The 19,092-nt window shown below is 46.4% G+C and overlaps 2 protein-coding genes across 8 annotated transcripts in view; one reads left to right on the top strand and one right to left on the bottom strand.

Annotated features, from left to right (window-relative positions):
- Positions 1 to 514: 514 nt before the first annotated feature.
- C12H2orf68 (chromosome 12 C2orf68 homolog) lies at positions 515 to 2,791 on the bottom strand. The gene is made up of 4 exons (XM_030837500.2): positions 2,262 to 2,791; positions 2,060 to 2,178; positions 1,014 to 1,165; positions 515 to 648 (listed from the first exon to the last, which is right to left on the bottom strand). The coding sequence occupies exons 1-4, from the start codon at positions 2,696 to 2,698 to the stop codon at positions 526 to 528; spliced, it is 831 nt and encodes a 276-aa protein (XP_030693360.2). The 5' UTR covers positions 2,699 to 2,791; the 3' UTR covers positions 515 to 525.
- Positions 2,792 to 4,285: 1,494 nt separating this feature from the next.
- The window catches only part of USP39 (ubiquitin specific peptidase 39), a 30,552-nt gene continuing 15,745 nt past the window's right edge, over positions 4,286 to 19,092 (top strand). The window contains exons 1-9 of one of the 7 annotated variants that reach the window (XM_030837489.3): positions 4,458 to 4,597; positions 5,038 to 5,089; positions 6,978 to 7,029; positions 7,484 to 7,553; positions 8,823 to 8,917; positions 10,160 to 10,296; positions 11,528 to 11,680; positions 16,878 to 17,103; positions 18,965 to 19,042. In XM_030837489.3, coding sequence (XP_030693349.1) covers positions 7,014 to 7,029; positions 7,484 to 7,553; positions 8,823 to 8,917; positions 10,160 to 10,296; positions 11,528 to 11,680; positions 16,878 to 17,103; positions 18,965 to 19,042 — 775 coding nt within the window. In that variant the 5' untranslated portion in view covers positions 4,458 to 4,597; positions 5,038 to 5,089; positions 6,978 to 7,013. Of the gene's footprint in view, positions 4,598 to 5,037; positions 5,090 to 6,298; positions 6,425 to 6,977; positions 7,030 to 7,483; positions 7,554 to 8,822; positions 8,918 to 10,159; positions 10,297 to 11,527; positions 11,681 to 16,877; positions 17,104 to 18,964; positions 19,043 to 19,092 lie in introns of those variants that run through there. The other 6 variants (XM_030837490.3, XM_030837493.3, XM_030837494.3 and 3 more) reach the window with 6 other exon arrangements.

Below are 19,092 nucleotides of genomic sequence, written 5' to 3'. Positions count from 1 at the left end.
GCTGAGCAGTCACACTGGGAGGTGGGGGGCGGGGTGGAACTGATGGATTGGGAGACAAAAAAGATGAAGGAAAGAAAAGAACAAAGAAACAGAGCTGAAAAGATGATCTAGGAAAGCACGGATGGAAGTGAACAGAAACACAGAAGAAAGGAACCATAAAATAACAAACGGGGCTTATGGAGCAGCGTGGTCAGATGCCCTGGCGCATGTGACCTTGGTGAGAAAGCAGCACGTTGGCAGAAGGTCTCATAAGCCTCATCTCTCCCCGGAATCTTTGCTTCCAGAACACCAAGCTAACCAAACAAAATTCTCGAAAACGTCCAGAACATTAGGCTGGTCAAATGAGCCAATATACGAGGAAGAATGGCTACAAGGGAGGTGGCCAGGCGTAGTCCCTGTGACACCCTTTTCCTGTGGATGTGGCAGCTCTGGGGTGGGGGGGGGGGCTGGTCCTCAAGATCGGCTCAGACTGGTCCTGGCACCCCCAAACTAGGGGCGGCTCCCTGGACAGCGACTCCAGTCTGGTCAGTGTCGGTTCTGGCGCTTTGCAATCTCCTCCTGGATGCGCAACTTGAGGGCCTCTCGCATGGGTGGCTCCAGAGGCGTGTGTGCTGACACCTCCTCGCTCACCCTTCCTGGATCATCATCCTACGTGGAGGAAGGGTCGGGAAGCTCAGGGCCTGGCCTCTTCTGAAAAGGCGACCTGCCCTGTCCCTAGACAACACTCTCAGAGAACTCTGTTTGACTCACAACTTCTTGCCAATGCCTGTCATTTCCCAGGTGTCCCTGTAATAGTGACTCTCAACTGGGGGCCATGAGCCCTCCCTGTTGCCCGCTGAGAATCACTGTGTGACGGGAGTGACTTGTGCTCAAAAGCATCGCCCAGCAGTCTGTGCTCTCATGTGGAACAAACACTTCCCACTGGCCCTGAGGAAAACAGTGGCTCCAGGTCCGGCAGTGATTTCCATCACGGCCCAGGACCTTCAGGCTGCAGCTGTTTCCATCGGGCGTACCTGATACACGATAACTGAAGTGACGTCTCCGCTGTCCGCCTCATATTCTAAGCAGAAGAGCTGATGGCCAGGGAGCTCTGGCTCAGAGCTGCCACTACTGCTGCTTTCACCAGACTCCTCACAGCCTGGGTTGCTTGGGTGGGTAGAGCCATCTGGAAGGATGAACCAGAGTGAGAGGGAAGGGAGGAAGGCTGCTGGAACCCCTGCCCAAAGATGATACAGGAAAACATATTGTAAAGCCCCAATCTTCTCATGGACCCAGAATGTACCTGTGTGTGTGTGTGTGTGTGTGTGTGTGTGTGTGAAATCAGCTGCCTATCAGGAATTTTATTCACCTTTGTATCCCTGCCCCAGGACCAGCACAGTCCTACCACGCAGTCGGTATACAGTGCACATCCGTCTACACGGTTGTAAGGTAGTGGAGAGATGAATAGGGCTCTGCCTGGGTTCAAATTCAGGCTCTGCCATTTACTTCTCTGATATCTCCAACAAGTTACGAAACCTTTCTCTGCCTGTTTCCCTGACTGTGAATCAGAAATGATAATAGTTCCCATCTTACCGGGTCCTCTGAAAGCTAAATGAATGACTGCACATAACCTCTAAAAACACTCATAAGAGAAGCTCAAAAAATTTAGCATCGCACATTAACTACTGTAATCTCTAGATCACAAGTAAGCTGGAGAAAAAAACCCATTAACTGGGTCTGGGCTTCATTCCACAATTATGTCCTCGTCGCCTAGACCTGTGCCAAACTTTTTTCCTGTTAGCTGGTGGGAGTGCGAAAATATAGTACGCTGGGGGCAAAGCGGCGGACAACTTGCCGACTCTCAGGGACGTCCGGTAATAGTGATGCTTAACTGCGGGCCTTGAGCCCTCCCTGTGCTGCGGGCAGAATCACTGAGCGGCGATTGGGGAGCGTCGAGATAGACGTTGGAGATGAAATGAGCCTTGGGAGGTAGGACATAGTTTTTTCCCAGACACAAAAGAAGAGCGCGTGGAGGCAGAGGGCCCGGGGGCAGAAGAGCGCGCGGGGCGAGCGGCCTCACCTCGATGTCGCGGCAGGTACACCTGCAGGTCGGGCTTTCGGGGCCGAGTGGGCGCGGGCGTGTGCCGCCTCCTCGCTTTCTCCTTGGCCGCCTGCTTCACCTTCTTGTCGTAGTCGTCCCTGCGGGGAGCCGAGCGGGAGTCAGGGACGGCCGAGCCAGGCCAGGCTGGGACTGGCAGCCGTGGCGCGGGGCGGGGCGGTACCGGGCGAGCTGGTTCCGTCGGATGTGGTGCACGAAGCCGTGGCTCATGTCCAGCCGCCCGCCAGGCTTGCAGCAGAGCCCGGGTCCGGGCCCCGGCGCCGCTTCCATCTGGAGACCCTGTGCGCGGAGCCGCCGCCACCGCCGCCGCCGCCGCCTCCTCAACGGCCCCAACTGCCACCCTCCTGCCCCCGAGAGCTCCGCGCCCCTCTCCACTCGACTTTCGACCCTGCGCCCTGACGTCGGCCGGGAACTGGCCAGCCGGGCCGAATGTCCCAGCGCGCGGAGTTCCTGGAGCGGGCGGGGCGGGGGGCAATGGGGCATGCGCAACTTCCACTCCGGGGCGGGGCTTTTCTTTCGTTGTGACCTTATCAGTAGGAAACCAGGATTTAGGTTTAGTGCTGCTACATCAGAAAATCCAGAAAAACACAAAGCACCCATCACACCACTCAGCGTTCGGTGTGGAGCCTTCCCATCCTTTTTCCTGTGCTTGGATGCTGTGAAACTCCATCACCAGCTGCGTGACCTTGGCTGACTGTTGCACCCCGCTGTGTCTCAGTTTACTCATTTGTAAATGAGGTCACTGATATCACCTACCTCCAAAGACGTCGTGAGGAGGCGAGTGCCAGGGCAGGGCACACAGCGGCGCCCCGGCCGCCCAGCCCAGCCCGCGCCCGCCCGGGGCTCCGCGCCGCCGCCGGCGGGGACGCTCCTTCCAGCCAGCGCAGCACCAGAGCTCTGCGGACTTTCCCGCTACCCAGCTCGTCTCGGCGCCCACCGGACCGATGTCTTAACTCTCGGCGTGGGAGGACCCAGGGCCTTTCAGGCGTCTGAGACTGTGCCATTTTTGAATCCTCTTTAAAAAGAGATAAAAGTAGGAATCCGTGATTAGAACAGGGACAGACTGGTACATCCGCACAGTGGGATGCCGCTGAGCAATCAAAAGGAACGAGCACTCAACAACTTGGATGAATCTCAAAACAAACACGCCGAGTGAAAGAAGCCGGGGATAAAAAGAGGACTCTCTGGGTGCTTCTATTTATATAAGACTCTAACAAGTGACACTGATCTCTAGCGACAGAAAGCAGATCAATGGTCGGGGCAGGGGAACACTTGGTGGATGGTGGTTAGGTTCATTATCTTGATCGTGGTGGTGGTTTCAGAGTGTATACATACCTCTATCAGTATTCAGCAAATTGCACACTTTAAACGTGAATTTTTTTTTTTTTTTTTTTCGGTACGCAGGCCTCTCACCGTTGCGGCCTCTCCCGTTGCGGAGCACAGGCTCCGGACGCGCAGGCTCGGCGGCCATGGCTCACGGGCCCAGCCGCTCCGTGGCACGCGGGATCCTCCCGGACCGGGGCACGAACCCGTGTCCCCTGCATCGGCAGGCGGACTCTCAACCACTGCGCCACCAGGGAAGCCCTAAACGTGAATTTTATTGTATGTCAATCACACCTCAGTAGAACTGTACAAAGTATTGAATAGTTCAGGGCTGTGGAAGGGGTCGTGAAAGTCACAGACCCTGAAGCTTGAGCTTCAGTAGCGTCACTAGTCTTCTGCTCGTCGTTTGCATTTTTCTGTGATACCAAGAACAATCCTCTAAATGTGGAATTAGAGCCGTCGGATTGCTCCACGAAGGCGATGACTTGGGGATGTCGCCTAGTTCTGTGCAGGGCCGTCGGTCTCCGAGGCTCGGAGACTGGAGACGACCTGCCAATTCTGGTTTGGGGACACAGAGTATCTTGAAGACACCTGGGGCCCAATGACAACTTTTTTTAATCCAGAATTTCCGCAGCCAGTGAAAGGTTCCTGCCTCTTTAAACGGGTAATACTGAGTAAAGTGGCAGTAGGCCCGCCTATCGGCCTCAGGTGCGCGCGCACCCGCAAAGACCCGCCCCCCCCCCCCCAGAGGCGTAGTACTTCCCAGAAGTTCTCTGCGGCTTGATTTGTCCCCATCGGCGACTCGTAGAAAACCTTGGGCTTGATAACAGCGCCGCTCCTGATTGGCCGCTTGCCGCGTGCTTGGTCTTCCTTGGAGTCTGCGCCGGGCGACTCGGCCGGTAGTGGCGATGTCCGGCCGGTCTAAGCGGGAGTCCCGTGGATCCACCCGCGGGAAGCGCGAGTCCGAGTCGCGGAGCAGCTCGGCTCGTGTCAGACGGGAGCGAGAGCGGGAGCGGGAGACAGAGGCTCCGAGCTCCCGGGGCAGTCCGGTGCGCGTGAAGCGGGAGGTCGAGCCGGCGAGCGCGCGCGAGGCCCTGGCGCCCGTGATCCCGGCGGTGCGGGTGAAGCGGGAGCGCGAGGCCGACGAGGACTCGGAGCCTGAGCGGGAGGTGCGAGGTGCGCGGGGCCGGGCGCGGGTTCCACTGTCGCGTTCATCTTTTTCTTTTTCCAGCCTTCTCTCCCCACGGGGAAGTCACACTCCACTCGCGACCCGACTTCGTTTTAATGAGGATAGTACTAGTCTTGATCAGGATCGTAGCTATAGCGTTTCTAACAGTAATAAGAACAGGTAGCTTTCCTTTATCGGATGTCTAATGCGGGCCAGGCGCTGTGCTAATTGTTTTACAGGTGTCCCTTCTTTTTAGTTTTTTACAAAATACCTGAGGAGTGAGTCTTGCTGTAATTTCTGAGCGGAGAGCCTGAACGCTGTGCACTTGGACCACACTGCCCTGTTATCCAGGGCTGTAGCAGCCAGGAGATATGGATTCTAGTCCTGCGTCTGAGACTGAGTCACGGTGGTTTGGGAAAGTGATTTTCACGTGTCTGTCCCTCTCTAGGTTAACGGAAGGAGTCCTGGAACCCATGACCTTTGGGAGCCCTAATAAGCCAGTGAGTCTGTCAGTTCCCATCTATGACTGTACCCTCTGCCTTTTCCTGCTGGACTCGTTCTGCTTCTCTTAGTAATTTCTGGAGACTTCTTGGCCAAGCCATGGTACTCTGTAGTGTGTACACTCTTTTCCAACTTGTTGATATCTTACCAATCATTAAGTAGGTTTCTATCATTTCTGAAGCTTTTCCTTTTACCTCAATTACATCTTTTCCTTCTCTGAACTTGGAACTTCTGCATTGAACATGTTCCTATGTACTTGTTTTCTGGTGAGTTAGCAGGTGAACATATCACAAGGCTACATGTTAGGGGCAGTGTTCATGGGGGGGGTGGTCTTCATTCTCCAGGATTTTATAATTCTGTCTCTGCACCTGGTTATCTATAAAAAATTATACTCTTATGTTAACTCTTAAATTTCTAGCTCAGAGTCCTGTGTTTGACATATTTTTATATTACCCTCAGGGTCCAGATTAGCACCTTGCTCGTGGAAAGTGCTTGATAAATGTTCTTTGAATAATCTAGTTAATAATTTCAGGGTATTCTTTGATTTCCTTTACTTAAATATTCTGTCAGCCTCATGTTTCCCTTTCTTTGGAAGAGAAATTGTTTCTTAGATATTTTGTATACTTACGGTAAGGAGATTGTTTTCTCTGGGACACACTAGGATCCCAGTTGAGGTTACTGCTGTTTTCTTTTTTCCCTTTTATTTTTTTCATGAAATAGATTATAGGTACTAAGATGAGCTAAATGTCAAGCACATGTATAGTTTAAAGAAGAGTGTGGATATGTATCCTTAAATCTACCACTTGTCGAGAATTGTGAAGGGTCTGAGATTTTACCCTTTTTGTACACTACCAAGTTAGCCTGCCGTGGTTTCATGGATGCTGATGGAAGACATGGAGCTATTGGGCTTGAGACAGCTTATTGCAGCAATAACAGTAGCCAGAATATAGCATTGTCACTTCCCTGAGTCAGTTCCCACAGCGCAACACGATGAGAACCCATACACGCAGTGGGTGGCCTCACAGGACAAGAACTCTGAGCTTAGAGAGCCCAAATCTTCTATAATGGGCTGTGAGCTTGCCTCCCCTTTGCTCTGTAGGGACACACTGTCTCCTACTTCCAAATCTATAGAAACAAACTTCACTATACAAACAACTTTGACAAGATAGTCTGGAGGCAGTCAGTGCCTCTGGTCACAATATGTGCAGAAGTTCGAGAGACCCACGGAGAGTTGCCTCCGGATGCTGTTCAGCTTAAGAAGTGGTACTTAACCAGTACCTTAGAAGCTCCCATAGGCCCCTTCCCAGTTGCATCTGCCTTCCTTGCTTGCTTGGGTAATCACTGAATTTTTTCTAATCATTTCTACTTTTATTATTTTATTATTTACAGTTTTACCTCACATATACGTCCCTGAGTAGAGCTGTATTTTATTTTGTATTTGTTATAAATGGAATCATACTATATGTTGTCTTCTGTTTTGCCTCTTTTTTTTTTTCCGCTAGCCATATTGTTGAGGTTTATCCGGGTAGATGTTCATGGCAACACAGTGTTCTATTGATGATATACCAAAACGTATTCCTCCCATTTTTATATGTTGTAGACATTTGGGTTGTTTCCAGTTTGGTCTCTTTCAAATATTGCTGCTATAAATATTCTTTAGTAAAGCATTCCTGATGGCACATGTGCAAAAGTTCTCTAGGGTATATAAGTAGAAGAGAGATTGCTGGGCCAAAAGGTCTGTGTATTTTCAGCTTTGATCTTGCTGTACTATTTTCTAAGAGGTTGTAACAGTTTATACTCCCACCAGCAGTTACATGAGCATTCTCACTGTTCTTCATATTTGCCAACACTCGGAATTGCCTGATTTTATTTTTTCCTCTCTGGTAGGTGTGAAGTGGTATATCATTGTGCAAGGAAATTTGCATGTTCTTGATTACTGGTGAGGTTGAGCATCTTTTCTTTCTTTCTTTTTCTTTTTGGCCATGCTGTGAAGCTTGCAGGATCTTAGTTCCCCAACTAGGGACGAACCCCAGCCCCCTGCAGTGGAAGCACAAGAGTCCTAACCATTGGACAGCCAGGGAATTCCCAGCATTTTTTCATAAGTTTGAGGGCTGTCTTCCTCATTTCCTTTTGGGTTGTCTTTTTTTTTTTTTTTTAATCTCCACCAGATTTCTTTATGTAATTGCAAGCAATTCCTTTGTTGGTTATATGTTTCAAGAATATCCTCTCAGTTTGTGGCCTGTTCCGTTAAGTGGGCTTCTTTGGTGTTGTCAGGCTGCCTGTACAGGAGCTCATCCTGATTAATTTTTCCCATTTTTGTGTTTGTTTGTACTGGTAGTTGACCCTGAGTGTGGGTTTCCCATTTTCAGAGCTTTTGATGCTTTTCCTTTCAGCAAAAAATGGCCGCATGGATTCTGAGGATCGGAGGAGCCGCCACTGCCCCTACCTGGACACCATTAACAGGTCGGTAGCACAGGAATGCCTAGGGCAGCAAAAGAACAATGGAGTCTCTGCAGAAAGTTCTTTGGACTGTACGTTAAAAATACGTTCCAAAACTTTAGCTCTTTTAAAGCTTTCTGCCCAGAAAACTGTGCCTCTTGCCTTGTTTTTTAACCTTTGCCCTTCAATTTAAAGTGTCAGAGAGCATGTTGTTTTAGGGTGGGCATATGCAGAAAGAGCTTTTAGCTCATTTTGAATTTGTATGAGGAAATAAAGGGATATGTGGTGTCGATGACAATAGCAAATTTAAATACTATTGAGCACTGACTGTGTGCTAGGTACTACTCTAGGTGCCTGGGATTCAGCAGAGGAAAATCAGACAAAAATATATCCTAAAGCAGAGGTGTTTACCCCATCTTGGTATTCTTTGATCCCAGATGCATTTTAGGATGGTTTTTCATTTATGCCGTAGGGTGGCACTGTCTAATAGACTTTTCTGCAACAATGGAATTGCTCTTTAAGGGCTGTGCATTGTGGTAGGCACGGGCTACTTGTGGATATTGAGCACTTGAAATGTGGCTTGAGGAACTGAATTTTAAATTTTATTTAATTTTAATTATTTTACTTTTAAACACCAGTAGCTGTGTGTGGCTAGTGGCCCCTTTAACTGACAGTGCAGCTTTCCTGGGACCATTACCAATTAATCAGAGTTAATGCTTGAGAATGAACCCTCTTGCCACCTGTGAATTCAGTGGAGGTAAATTTTCTTTTATCACTTAACCCGCCCAGTACTCATATACCATTACTTTGCACTTGAATAGATAGATCTGTTTGTAGGTATTCCCCTAAAGTTCTTCAGGCTTCCCATTTATTTTTATGGACAAAAATAAAATTTTCTTTTATGAAAGGGTTTATTCACTCTTTTTATGTCCTTCCTTTAATGTCTTTTAATTTGGAATGCTGTTGGGGCCCTGTTACTTCAGTCCTACTTGTGGCTTTTCCTCCAGAGAAAGTAATGGAAGATTCTCAACTGGTTGTGAACACTCAAAAGAAAGAGGGTCGTTGGTAGAGATACCTTTGCACTGCTTTGGGGCTTGGTGGGTGGCGGTGCTATATTAAATGCCTAGGTAAGGAAGAGTTAATGTTCCCCACGGTTTGTATGTGATTGTTGAACTGTTCTCTGAAGGCAGCTGTGTGACTGCAGGACAGGAAGCCAGGGACACTGCTTTGCTCAGGTGCTCACCTAGGCAACCATCCCTATTAATTGTTTCTGTTTTGTTTTGGTTCTCTTAGGAGTGTGCTGGACTTTGACTTTGAGAAACTGTGTTCCATCTCCCTCTCGCATATCAATGCGTATGCCTGTCTGGTGTGTGGCAAGTACTTTCAGGGTAAATAAATGTTTTGCATCACATTTTCAGCACTAGCCACAGCTCTATTCAGGGATTTTTTTTTTTTAAGTAAGTAAGCTGCTGTTAGGAATCATGTCTAGTAAGCCCTATCTTTGTTCCCAGGAAGGTGGAATACTCTTAGAAAATCCACAGGAGGTTCTCTGATTGGTCAGAACCTGAATACATGTGAAAGGAAGAAAGAACTAGCCATATGAGAGACTACGTAGGAAGTATCAGAGACTCTGGGTTTTTGAATCTCTGATGTTTTCTATACTTATGTCTTTTTCTGAGAATCCTTTTACTCTAAGGACTTTTTCATTCTGTTCTTTTCTGGAAATTTATTATTTCAGTTCATTCAGAGCAAGCAAATGCTTTGTACACAGTATAGTGGAGGATTCAAAAGAATTATAAACTGCATTCTTTGCTCTAATAAGGATCTTATAAACTGTCAAGGTTAACACGTAAAACAATCAGCAGACTCTCTTAAGACCATAAAGATTACTGCTGGACTGTGTGGCGCTGAGTATAAATAAGGATGATAGGAGTTGAAATATGCAAAAATATGCAAAGGATGATAGGAATTGAAATATGCAAAGTTGAAATATGCAAAGATCATTGTTAGCTGGAGTGTTTGTGTAGAGTTCATGGAGGAGGTGGAACTTGTACTCTATGCAGGACATAGAGTTTGAATAGGTTAAGGGTGAGATGCTCTAGAAAGGAGTGGCAACGTGAACAAAAGTATGTGGGTACAGGATTGTCGTGAATGTGGACAGTTGAAAACTCAGGACTAAGTGATGATGGGCTGTCACAGATATGTACGTGTGTGTGTGCAAATCAGTGTATGCATGTACGTACGTGTATGTGATATATATATGGATATTCCTAGTTTCTAATACATGAAACTAGCTCATATACATAAACACATACATATATGCACACACACACATACATGTACACACACACGCACAAATACACCCACACATATTTTCTCTGTTCATGTATATGAAATTAGTTCCCTTATGTCTTGTGCCATCTAGGGAATAAAGCTAATGCGCTCTTCTTTCTTGCTAATTTTTGTGATGAGAAGAGTTCATGTGGGAGATTCCTTTCGTGGATGGTGTAGTACTTTGTTTTTGCTGATACTAACATGTTCTGGTACAAAATAATGAAAGGAAAATTACCCCTCATCTGTGTGCTTATGGAGTCTGCCCTTCTCTCATAGCCTTTCACTCTTCCCTACAGGCCGGGGTTTGAAGTCTCATGCCTACATTCACAGTGTCCAGTTTAGTCACCATGTCTTCCTCAACCTCCACACCCTCAAGTTTTACTGCCTCCCAGACAACTATGAGATCATCGATTCCTCGCTGGAGGATATCACGGTGCGTGTCCAAGAGGGTTGGTTTGGAACCAGTTATCCTGGGAGCCACCCCAGGGCTCCTGAGGATCTGCCCCACCCAAGGTCAGGGAAGAGTCTCAGTCCCTTGGGCTTCGAGAGGCTCCTTTCGCCTTGGCAGGAACCAGAGAAACAGAGTAAGGAGGTCACAGTCCGTAATTTTGGCCCATGGTCTACAGCCTAGCTCTGATTTCTGCTTTTAATGTTGAGGGTTAGGACTGAAGGAATATTGCTACTTTTCAATTAGGGTGAAAGCATTTTTGTGAAATAAATTATCCTTCCATATTTTGGAGTAGGGATGTGAATTGGGCCTGCTGTAGGACAGTGGATGCCAAGAGGTATACCAGCTTCCGGCTACTTTTGACATGATGCAGCCAGAATGGCCAACATGTCCATCTGTGGGCTCTGGTTTGTGCCCTGTGCCAAGAGTCACTGCACTTGAGTGAGGAGTGTGGAAAGTCCTGTTGGGCTTTGATTACTGTTGGAACTGTTGGTTATTGCTTTCCTTTTCAGCAGCGGCTGCATGTTCAATAGAGTTGAATGCTCTATTTATTAAGGAAAGCTTGGTTTTCAGAGTGTTTGAAACACTACTTACTCCACTTCCATATGTTTTATAACAGTCTATTAACGTTGAAGTTAAAGTGGTTAAGGACAGTATTTATAGATGGAGAAACTGAAAGGAATTCAAGCTTTCAAAGTGAGTTAGTGGCAACCTCTGACCAGTGTGTGACATGATGACCCTCATAGGTCTAGGACAGGGAAGGTTCTGATCCTGCCCCTCCAGCCACAGGGAGTCCTGAGATCTCAGTCCTGCACAGATAGGAGGTGACACTCCTGTTCCTGCACCGGGCCTGTGTGCTGGCTCTGTGTGAGGTCCCACCTGGGACTCAGACTCCTGCCTCCTGCAGACTTGAGTGTCCTGCAGCTTCTCCCTGTTGTTTGTCACGGGTTTGGCTGAACCTGCGGTCTGAGGACAGGCCTGGGATTCAGTGACTTTGGGTTAAACACAGAGATCACCTTCTAGATGAGCAACGTGGGGCGGGGCCCATTGCATGTTACCTCAGTCCTTAGACCTACTGTTGGGAGCCCTTTGGGTGAGTGGTGAGACGTTCACGACCAAAGTATCTTTTCTTTTGGCAGAAATTGCTGTTGCGGATATGTCTTGTGAACTCTGTAGACTGCCCTAAAACAGCCTAGGATTTTCTTTTGCTTTTCAGTATGTGTTGAAGCCCACTTTCACAAAGCAGCAGATCGCTAACTTGGACAAGCAAGCCAAGTTGTCCCGGGCATATGATGGTACCACTTACCTGCCCGGTATCGTGGGCCTGAATAACATAAAGGCCAACGACTACGCCAATGCCGTCCTTCAGGTAGGTTGGAGGCGGGAACCATGAGGGAGGGGGCAACCCGGGAACACTGTGAAGCTTGGCTAAGAAACAGCTGCCTTCTGGTGGAGTGCAGTCCGGTGGTCCTCAGACCCCGAACCTTGCCAAGGACTCTTCTTGGGTGTTTGTTCTGCCCCAAGCAGAACATTCCCGTCTGCCTGAGGGGCTGCCGCCAAATGGTGGACCAGTTCCAGCCTCTGGAGCTTCCAGGGAATGGGGGATGGAGCTGCGCGGGGCCTGCAGTACCAAGTAAGAGACACGTGAGCTAGATGATGCTTTTTCTTTTCATGGTGTAGATGTTCATTGTGTTGGCTCTGTTATGTCTCTGTCCTGCCCCTGTGCTGAAGTCCTGCAGTGAGAAAGGCAGAAAGCCAAAGTTGTCCTGTTGCAATTGTTTTGCTTTTTAAAAAAAATTACACAAGTAATGTGCGCATATTGTAGAAAAATTAGAAAACGTTGGTAAGCATAAGAAAATAATCATCCTACTTCACTCAAAAAAAAAACTGGTTAAAAAAAACTATAAACAAGTACTTGTGTAGGGGGAAGATGTAGAAAGTATAAAACAAAAGCTTCATTCCTTTCTTTCCCTAGTACTCTGTCCTGGGGTAGTTAGCAGTATAGAGACCTCCAGAACTTTATTCTAAACGCAGGTACACAAATGCATTATATCCTGTCATGTGGCAATATTATGGTTTATTTTGTTATTTCCCAATTGATACATAAAATTTCACTTGTCTCACATTTTTATTTCTGTTACCAGTGTTGCAGTGAGTTTTCTTCTATATATATATAGTCTTGTTCTTCTTGTGACACTGTTACATTTTGTTATATTTCTTTTCTAGACTTGAAAAATATTTGTATTTTTTATCTATAAAGTAATGTAGTATGTATCTTTGTATGTATTTTAAGCTAAAAGCATATTATGAAATCAGTAAATATTCTTGTGCAGCATCCTTAATGTTTACATGTCAGTCCATTTTGTTGAATTTAATTTATTTAACCTTCTTTTCTTCTTGTATTAATGCACCTTGGGCCTAGATTCTAGGCTGTAGGGGGTTTGTAGCAATTTACAAACCCACCAGCAACACAAAAGGGTGTTTTTCTTTTTCTTTTTTTTTTAATTGAAGTATAGCTGATTTACAGTGTTGTGTTAGTTTCTGGTGTACAGCAAGGTGATTCGGTTATGCATACATATATATATATATTCTTTTTCATACTCTTTTACATCATGGTTTATTACAGGATATTGAATATAGTTCCCTGTGCTATACAGTAGGACCTTATTTATCTATTTTATATGTAGTGGTTTGTATCTGCTAATCCCAAACTCCTAATTTATCCCCTCCCCCACCCTTTTCCCTTTGGTAACCGTAAGTTTTCTATGTCAGTGAGTCTGTTTGTGTTTCATGGATAAGTTCATTTGTGTCGTGTTTTAGATTCCACATGTAAGTGATATCATACGGTATTTGTCTTTCTCTTTCTGGCTTCACTTAGTATGATAATCTTTAGGTCCATCCATGTTTCTGTAAAAGGCATTATTTCATTCTTTTTGTGGCTGAGTAACATTCCAGTGTGTGTGTGTGTGTGTGTGTGTGTGTATCACATCTTCTTTATCCATTCATCTGTTGATGGACATTTAGCTTGTTTCCGTGTCTTGGCTGTTGTAAATAGTGCTTCTATGAATATTGGGGTGCATGTGTTTTTTCGAATTATAGTTATCTCCGGATATATGCTTAGGAGTGGGATTGCTGGATCATACTGTAGCTCTGTTTTTAGCTTTTTAAGGAACCGCCATACTGTTCTCCATAGTGACTGCACCAATTTACATTCCTACCAACAGTGTAGGAGGGTTCCCAAAAGGGTGTTCTTCATCTTGCATTGTCACTGTTAGCATTGAAAACAACTTTTTCCATTTTTTTTTAACGTATTTCATTTATTGATTTTTGGCTGTATTGGGTCTTGGTTGCTGTGTGCGGACTTTCTCTAGTTGCGGCGAGTGGGAGCTACTCTTCGTTGTGGTGCGTGGGCTTCTCATTGTGGTGGCTTCTCTTGTTGCGGAGCATGGGCTCTAGGCGCGTGGGTTTCAGTAGTTGTGGCACGCGGGCTCAGTAGTTGTGGCTCGTGGGCTCTAGAGCACAGGCTCAGTAGTTGTGGCGCGCGGGCTTAGTTGCTCTGCGGCATGTGGGATCCTCCCGGACCAGGGCTTGAACCCATGTCCCCTGCATTGGCAGGCAGTTTCTTAACCACTGCACCAGCAGGGAAGCCCAACTTTTTCCATTTTGATAGGTATCTCCATTTTAATTTACTTTTTAAGAATTCACTTCTAAAGTTATTATATTTTTTCATGAGTTGTTGGGCCTTATGTGCTCATTTTTCTATTAGTGGTCCATTTTATTGAGGATTAAAAGTATGCTGGAGAGGGTGTGGAGAAAAGGGAACACTCTTGCACTGTTGGTGGGAATGTAAATTGTTACAGCCACTATGGAGAATAGTATGGAGTTTCCTTAAAAAACTAAAAATAGAATTACCATACGACCCAGCAATCCCAATACTGGGCATATACCCTGAGAAAACCATAATTCAAAGAGTCATGTACCAAAATGTTCATTGCAGCTCTATTTATAATAGCCAGGACATGGAAGCAACCTAAGTGTCCATCATCGGATGAATAGATAAAGAAGATGTGGCACATATATACAATGGAATATTACTCAGACATAAAAAGAAATGAAATTGAGATATTTGTAGTGAGGTGGATAGACCTAGAGTCTGTCATACAGAGTGAAGTAAGTCAGAAAAAGAAAAACACCGTATGCTAACACATATGTATGGAATCTAAGGAAAAAAAAGGTCATGAAGAACCTAGGGGTAAGATGGGAATAAAGACACAGACCTACTAGAGAATGGACTTGAGGATATGGGGAGGGGGAAAGGTAAGCTGTGACAAAGTGAGAGAGTGGCATGGACATATATACACTACCAAACGTAAAATAGATAGCTAGTGGGAAGCAGCCGCATAGCACAGGGAGATCAGCTCAGTGATTTGTGACCACCTAGAGGGGTGGGATAGGGAGGGTGGGAGGGAGGGAGACGCAAGAGGGAAGAGATATGGGAACATGTGTATATGTATAACTGACTCACTTTGTTACAAAGCAGAAACTAACACACCATTGTAAAGCAATTATACTCCAATAAAGGTGTTAAAAAAAATCAGATGTTCAAACTTAAAAAAAAAAGTAGACATATATATATTGGCCTTTTTTTTTGCATATGTTGCACATATTTCGTTCTAGTTCTTTTTTGGCCTTTAAACTTTGTTCGTGATATTTTTGCATGAAGAATTTGGTAAAAAATTGTAAAAGTATATCTGTGAATTTTGGTGTCTGCCATTGGTGTCATGCCTGGTCCCTGGAGAGGTCAGATTCTTAGGTGGAGAGAGACTTTGTGGACTGTTCCTCTTACAGCCTCTCGTGGCTTTGTGAAGACTGTTACAGGATGGACAGATAGGATTTGGATATGGGCAGGGCAGTTAGTTTTGGCTTTGTGATGGGTTTCAGTCCCCACAGGAAGTTCTCTTTATTTATACAAATAAGTAGATCACCTGGCTCTGTAGCGCGATGAATAGTGCATTGGACTTCTATTTATACAAACAAGGAGATGAACAAATCCTTTGTGATGTTTCCACTAAAATGGGATTGAATGGACCAAGTACTCCACCTGGAGGCTGAATAATTTCTCTCCGAGGACACCTACTGCTTGTATTGTTGCTGAAACCAGGGAGCAACCTCTCTCCACAGCATGGATAAGCAAGAATTAGTATAAACTATCCATATGCTTCTCCTTTTTTGAGAGTAACTCTAAGCAGGAAATCCTTGTTTCTTCAGCTGAGCTAAGCTTGTAGGGGCTTTCCTGATCACCTCTATCGTTACCCTGAGTTGTATCCTGAGTTGTCTTCCCCAGAGACACCTGGGTTTAATTGTGTTTAACAGCATCCTTCTATCCTTGCTGAAAGAATTACCTTGTCAAAGAAAGTTGTGCTCATGGTAAGCATAGCACTGACGAGGATTCATGAACCCATCAGGAGGGACCTGTGGGGAGACTATGCATTTATTTAGGGTCTGTACCGTGGTCTCCTTCCCAGTTTCATAACTCACACTAATAAGCATGTGTTTCTTCTTGAACTAACATGGCTGGTCTTTATCTTTTTGCTTAATGAGATAAAATTAATTTTTGTTCTCTTAAACCTTTTAACTATTTTCCATCATAACAGAGTACATTCATTTTTATATACAGTTGTATCGTTTGGTTTGGTTTGGTTTGGTTTTGGTTTTGGCCATGCCACACAACATGTGGGATCTTAGTTTCCCAACCAGGGATCAAACCTGTGCCCCCTACAGTGGAAGTGCTGAGTCTTAACCACTGGACCACCAGGGAAGTCCCTGTATCATTTTATTACCACCCTCTCAATACCACATTTGGGGAAGACACCAGGTTTTACTAAGATGTTTTTCATATTGTTTTAATATACAGTTGAGAGATGGGGGAACTGTGGTCTCCAGATAGTTCTCTCTGCCCCAGCCAAATACATGGTGAAGAAAGAATATCTGGGTTTCTAGCCTTCAGTTCCTGTGAATCCAAACATAGTCACAGGTCTAATTAGAGTAAACAAAGGAAATTTTTAATTAAGTTGGTCAGCAGATAGGGATTTGAATACCTTTTTTTTTTTTTTTTTGCGGTACGCAGGCCTCTCACTGTTGTGGCCTCTCCCGTTGCGGAGCACAGGCTCCGGACGCGCAGGCTCAGCGGCCATGGCTCATGGCCCCAGCTGCTCCGTGGCATGTGGGATCTTCCTGGGCCGGGGCACGAACCCACATGCCCTGCATCGGCAGGCGGACTCTAAACCACTGCGCCACCAGGGAAGCCCGAACACCTTTATTTTAAAACTCCTTTGTTATACCCACGTTAGCAGAGTGTCTGCAGAACTGAACTTTCTGTGAAACTTGCTATAAAGGATGTTTCTCTAGTGAACTCTGGGGGGGATTCTCTGGGAGTGCAGTTGCTTCTGATTCTTTAAGGCATCATAGGCACAGTTCTATTAGAAGAACTTTAGGTGGACAAGCTTGGCTCCCAGGGGTCCTGAAGAAAGGCTGTGGATTAATTGGAGTGTTTGTTTGATTTCCAGGCTCTGTCTAACGTTCCTCCTCTCCGAAACTACTTCCTGGAAGAAGACAATTATAAGAACATCAAGCGTCCTCCTGGGGATATCATGTTCCTGTTGGTCCAGCGTTTTGGAGAGCTGATGAGAAAGCTCTGGAACCCTCGAAATTTCAAGGCACATGTGTCTCCCCATGAGATGCTTCAAGCTGTCGTCCTTTGCAGCAAGAAGACTTTTCAGATCACCAAGCAAGGTAAGGAAGGAGTAATTCATGTTTTCTGACTTTAGGGCAACACAACTAGTTTGATGAGCACATTTACTTCCACTTTGCTGTGAACCTTACAGTAGCCGGAGCGAGTGTCCAGTGCATACTGTGGTTAGGTTCCTCACTCTTCCTTCCTCAGCCTGCCCTGCCCAGGGTCCCAAGCGATTTTAGCTGGATAGAAAGTCTGTCTGCTTTGGTGAACTAAACTCTACGACTCAGGAAAACCAGGAGGCTGGGAAAGGCACCATCCCTTATTAAGCGCCTGCCACTTTTGGTTCTCATTTTGCCATGTTGCAGACTAGAATATTTTATTTTGACTATTTTTATCTCTCCAAACTCAATTAGTTATTGCCACATGAGTAGCTCTTAGTACCTGTATCTGATATGATATTCTCTAGCATCCAGGTCAGTTGATTCACCATTCACTCATGGTGCTAGTAGGTTTTAATGCTACCAGGATAAGAAACACAGTTTTTTCTTCCAGGGGCTCCTATTCTAGTGGGGAAGATAGTTATGTAGAAAGATGATTACAGGGTGTTAAGTGCTGTGATAGAGGAAGCACAACATGCTATGGGAGGGAGCACAGAGTAAGGACGCCTGTCGAGCACATGGGAGGTGGGCTGGGGGTCAGAGTGAAGGAAGAGACACCTAAGTTTTAGGTAGCGGGGAGACAGGGTGGGGTTGGGCATTCCAGGTAGATAGGACACCGGACAGGAGCATGGAGCTGCCTGGTGCAGAGAGAAGACTGCATGTGGCTGGACCCTTGGATCCAACGATGAGAGCCGAGGTGGACCAGGTGTTGGGTTTATATGCCACTCTAAGGAGGCTGGATTACATCCTGATAACGGTGGGGAGTCAGTGAACGAATGCTTTTAAGTAAAGATGTGCCTTCACATCTTTGTTTTGAAAACATTCTGGCTGAGGAGTGACTTAGAAGGGAAGTTCAGTAATGGCCTTTTTTTTTTTTTTTTTTAACGGTACGTGGGCCTCTCCCTGTTGTGGCCTCTCCCGTTGCGGAGCACAGGCTCCGGACGCGCAGGCTCAGCGGCCATGGCTCACGGGCCCAGCCGCTCCGCGGCACGTGGGATCCTCCCGGACCAGGGCACGAACCCATATCCCCTGCATCGGCAGGCGGACTCTCAACCACTGTGCCACCAGGGAAAACCAGTAATGGCTTTTTAAATTTTTATTTTAATTTAATTTAATTTTTTTGTTTTTAAATATTTGGCCATGCCGCATGGCTTGCGGGATCTCAGTTACCCGACCAGGGATTGAACCTGGGCCACAGCAGTGAAAGCATCAAGTCCTAACCACTAGACCAGCAGTCCCCAACCTTTTTGGCACCAGGGAATGGTTTCGTGGAAGACAGTTTTTCCCCGGACTGGGGGTGGGGGGGCGGGAGGGTGGTGTGGGAGGGTTCAGGCGGTAATGGGAGCGATGGGGAGCAGCAGATGAAGCTTCCCTCGCTAGCCTGCCGCTCACCTCCTGCGGTGCGGCCCGGTTTCGAACAGCGGTCCTCGGCCCAGGGGTTGGGGACCCCTGCACTAGACTACCGGGGAACTCCCAGTAACGGCTCTTGATGGGTGATGAGACTCAGGTTTGGAATAGAGGAGATAATCGAAGATTTTGGTTGAACCAGAGAGCCAAGGGAGAGAGTAAAGATCAGAAGACTTGAGAGTTTGTCCTTCAGGAGTGCCAGCGTGTAGTGGCCAGGTAGAGGAGGATGCCCAGGGGACGGGATGGCGTGGCCGGAGAGGAAGGAGAAACACTGAGAAATGCCAACCCGCAGGGGGTTTGGAATATCGTACTGTCTCCCAGCTTCGACATACCATCTTTCTTTCTTTTCCAGGGGATGGAGTCGACTTTCTCTCCTGGTTTTTGAATGCTCTACACTCAGCTCTGGGGGGCACAAAGAAGAAAAAAAAAAGTAAGTCATGTTATTTTGTGAAAGGGAGACCTTTTTTGTTTTGTTGCTTC

Source organism: Globicephala melas, chromosome 12 (genome assembly GCF_963455315.2).
Source record: "Globicephala melas chromosome 12, mGloMel1.2, whole genome shotgun sequence".
Lineage (NCBI taxonomy): Eukaryota > Metazoa > Chordata > Mammalia > Artiodactyla > Delphinidae > Globicephala > Globicephala melas.
This window is presented reverse-complemented; position numbering and strand designations above follow the sequence as displayed.

What these genes read in the sequence shown, in the direction of transcription:
- C12H2orf68 (XM_030837500.2), bottom strand. Translation starts at nt 2,698, where the DNA reads ATGGGTGCTTTGTGTTTTTCTGGATTTTCTGATGTAGCAGCACTAAAC. An exon ending in CGACGGAACCAGCTCGCCCG is followed by an intron (nt 2,179 to 2,261) that starts GTACCGCCCCGC and finishes GGCTCCCCGCAG; the next exon opens with GGACGACTACGACAAGAAGG. An exon ending in GTACCTGCCGCGACATCGAG is followed by an intron (nt 1,166 to 2,059) that starts GTGAGGCCGCTC and finishes TCATCCTTCCAG; the next exon opens with ATGGCTCTACCCACCCAAGC.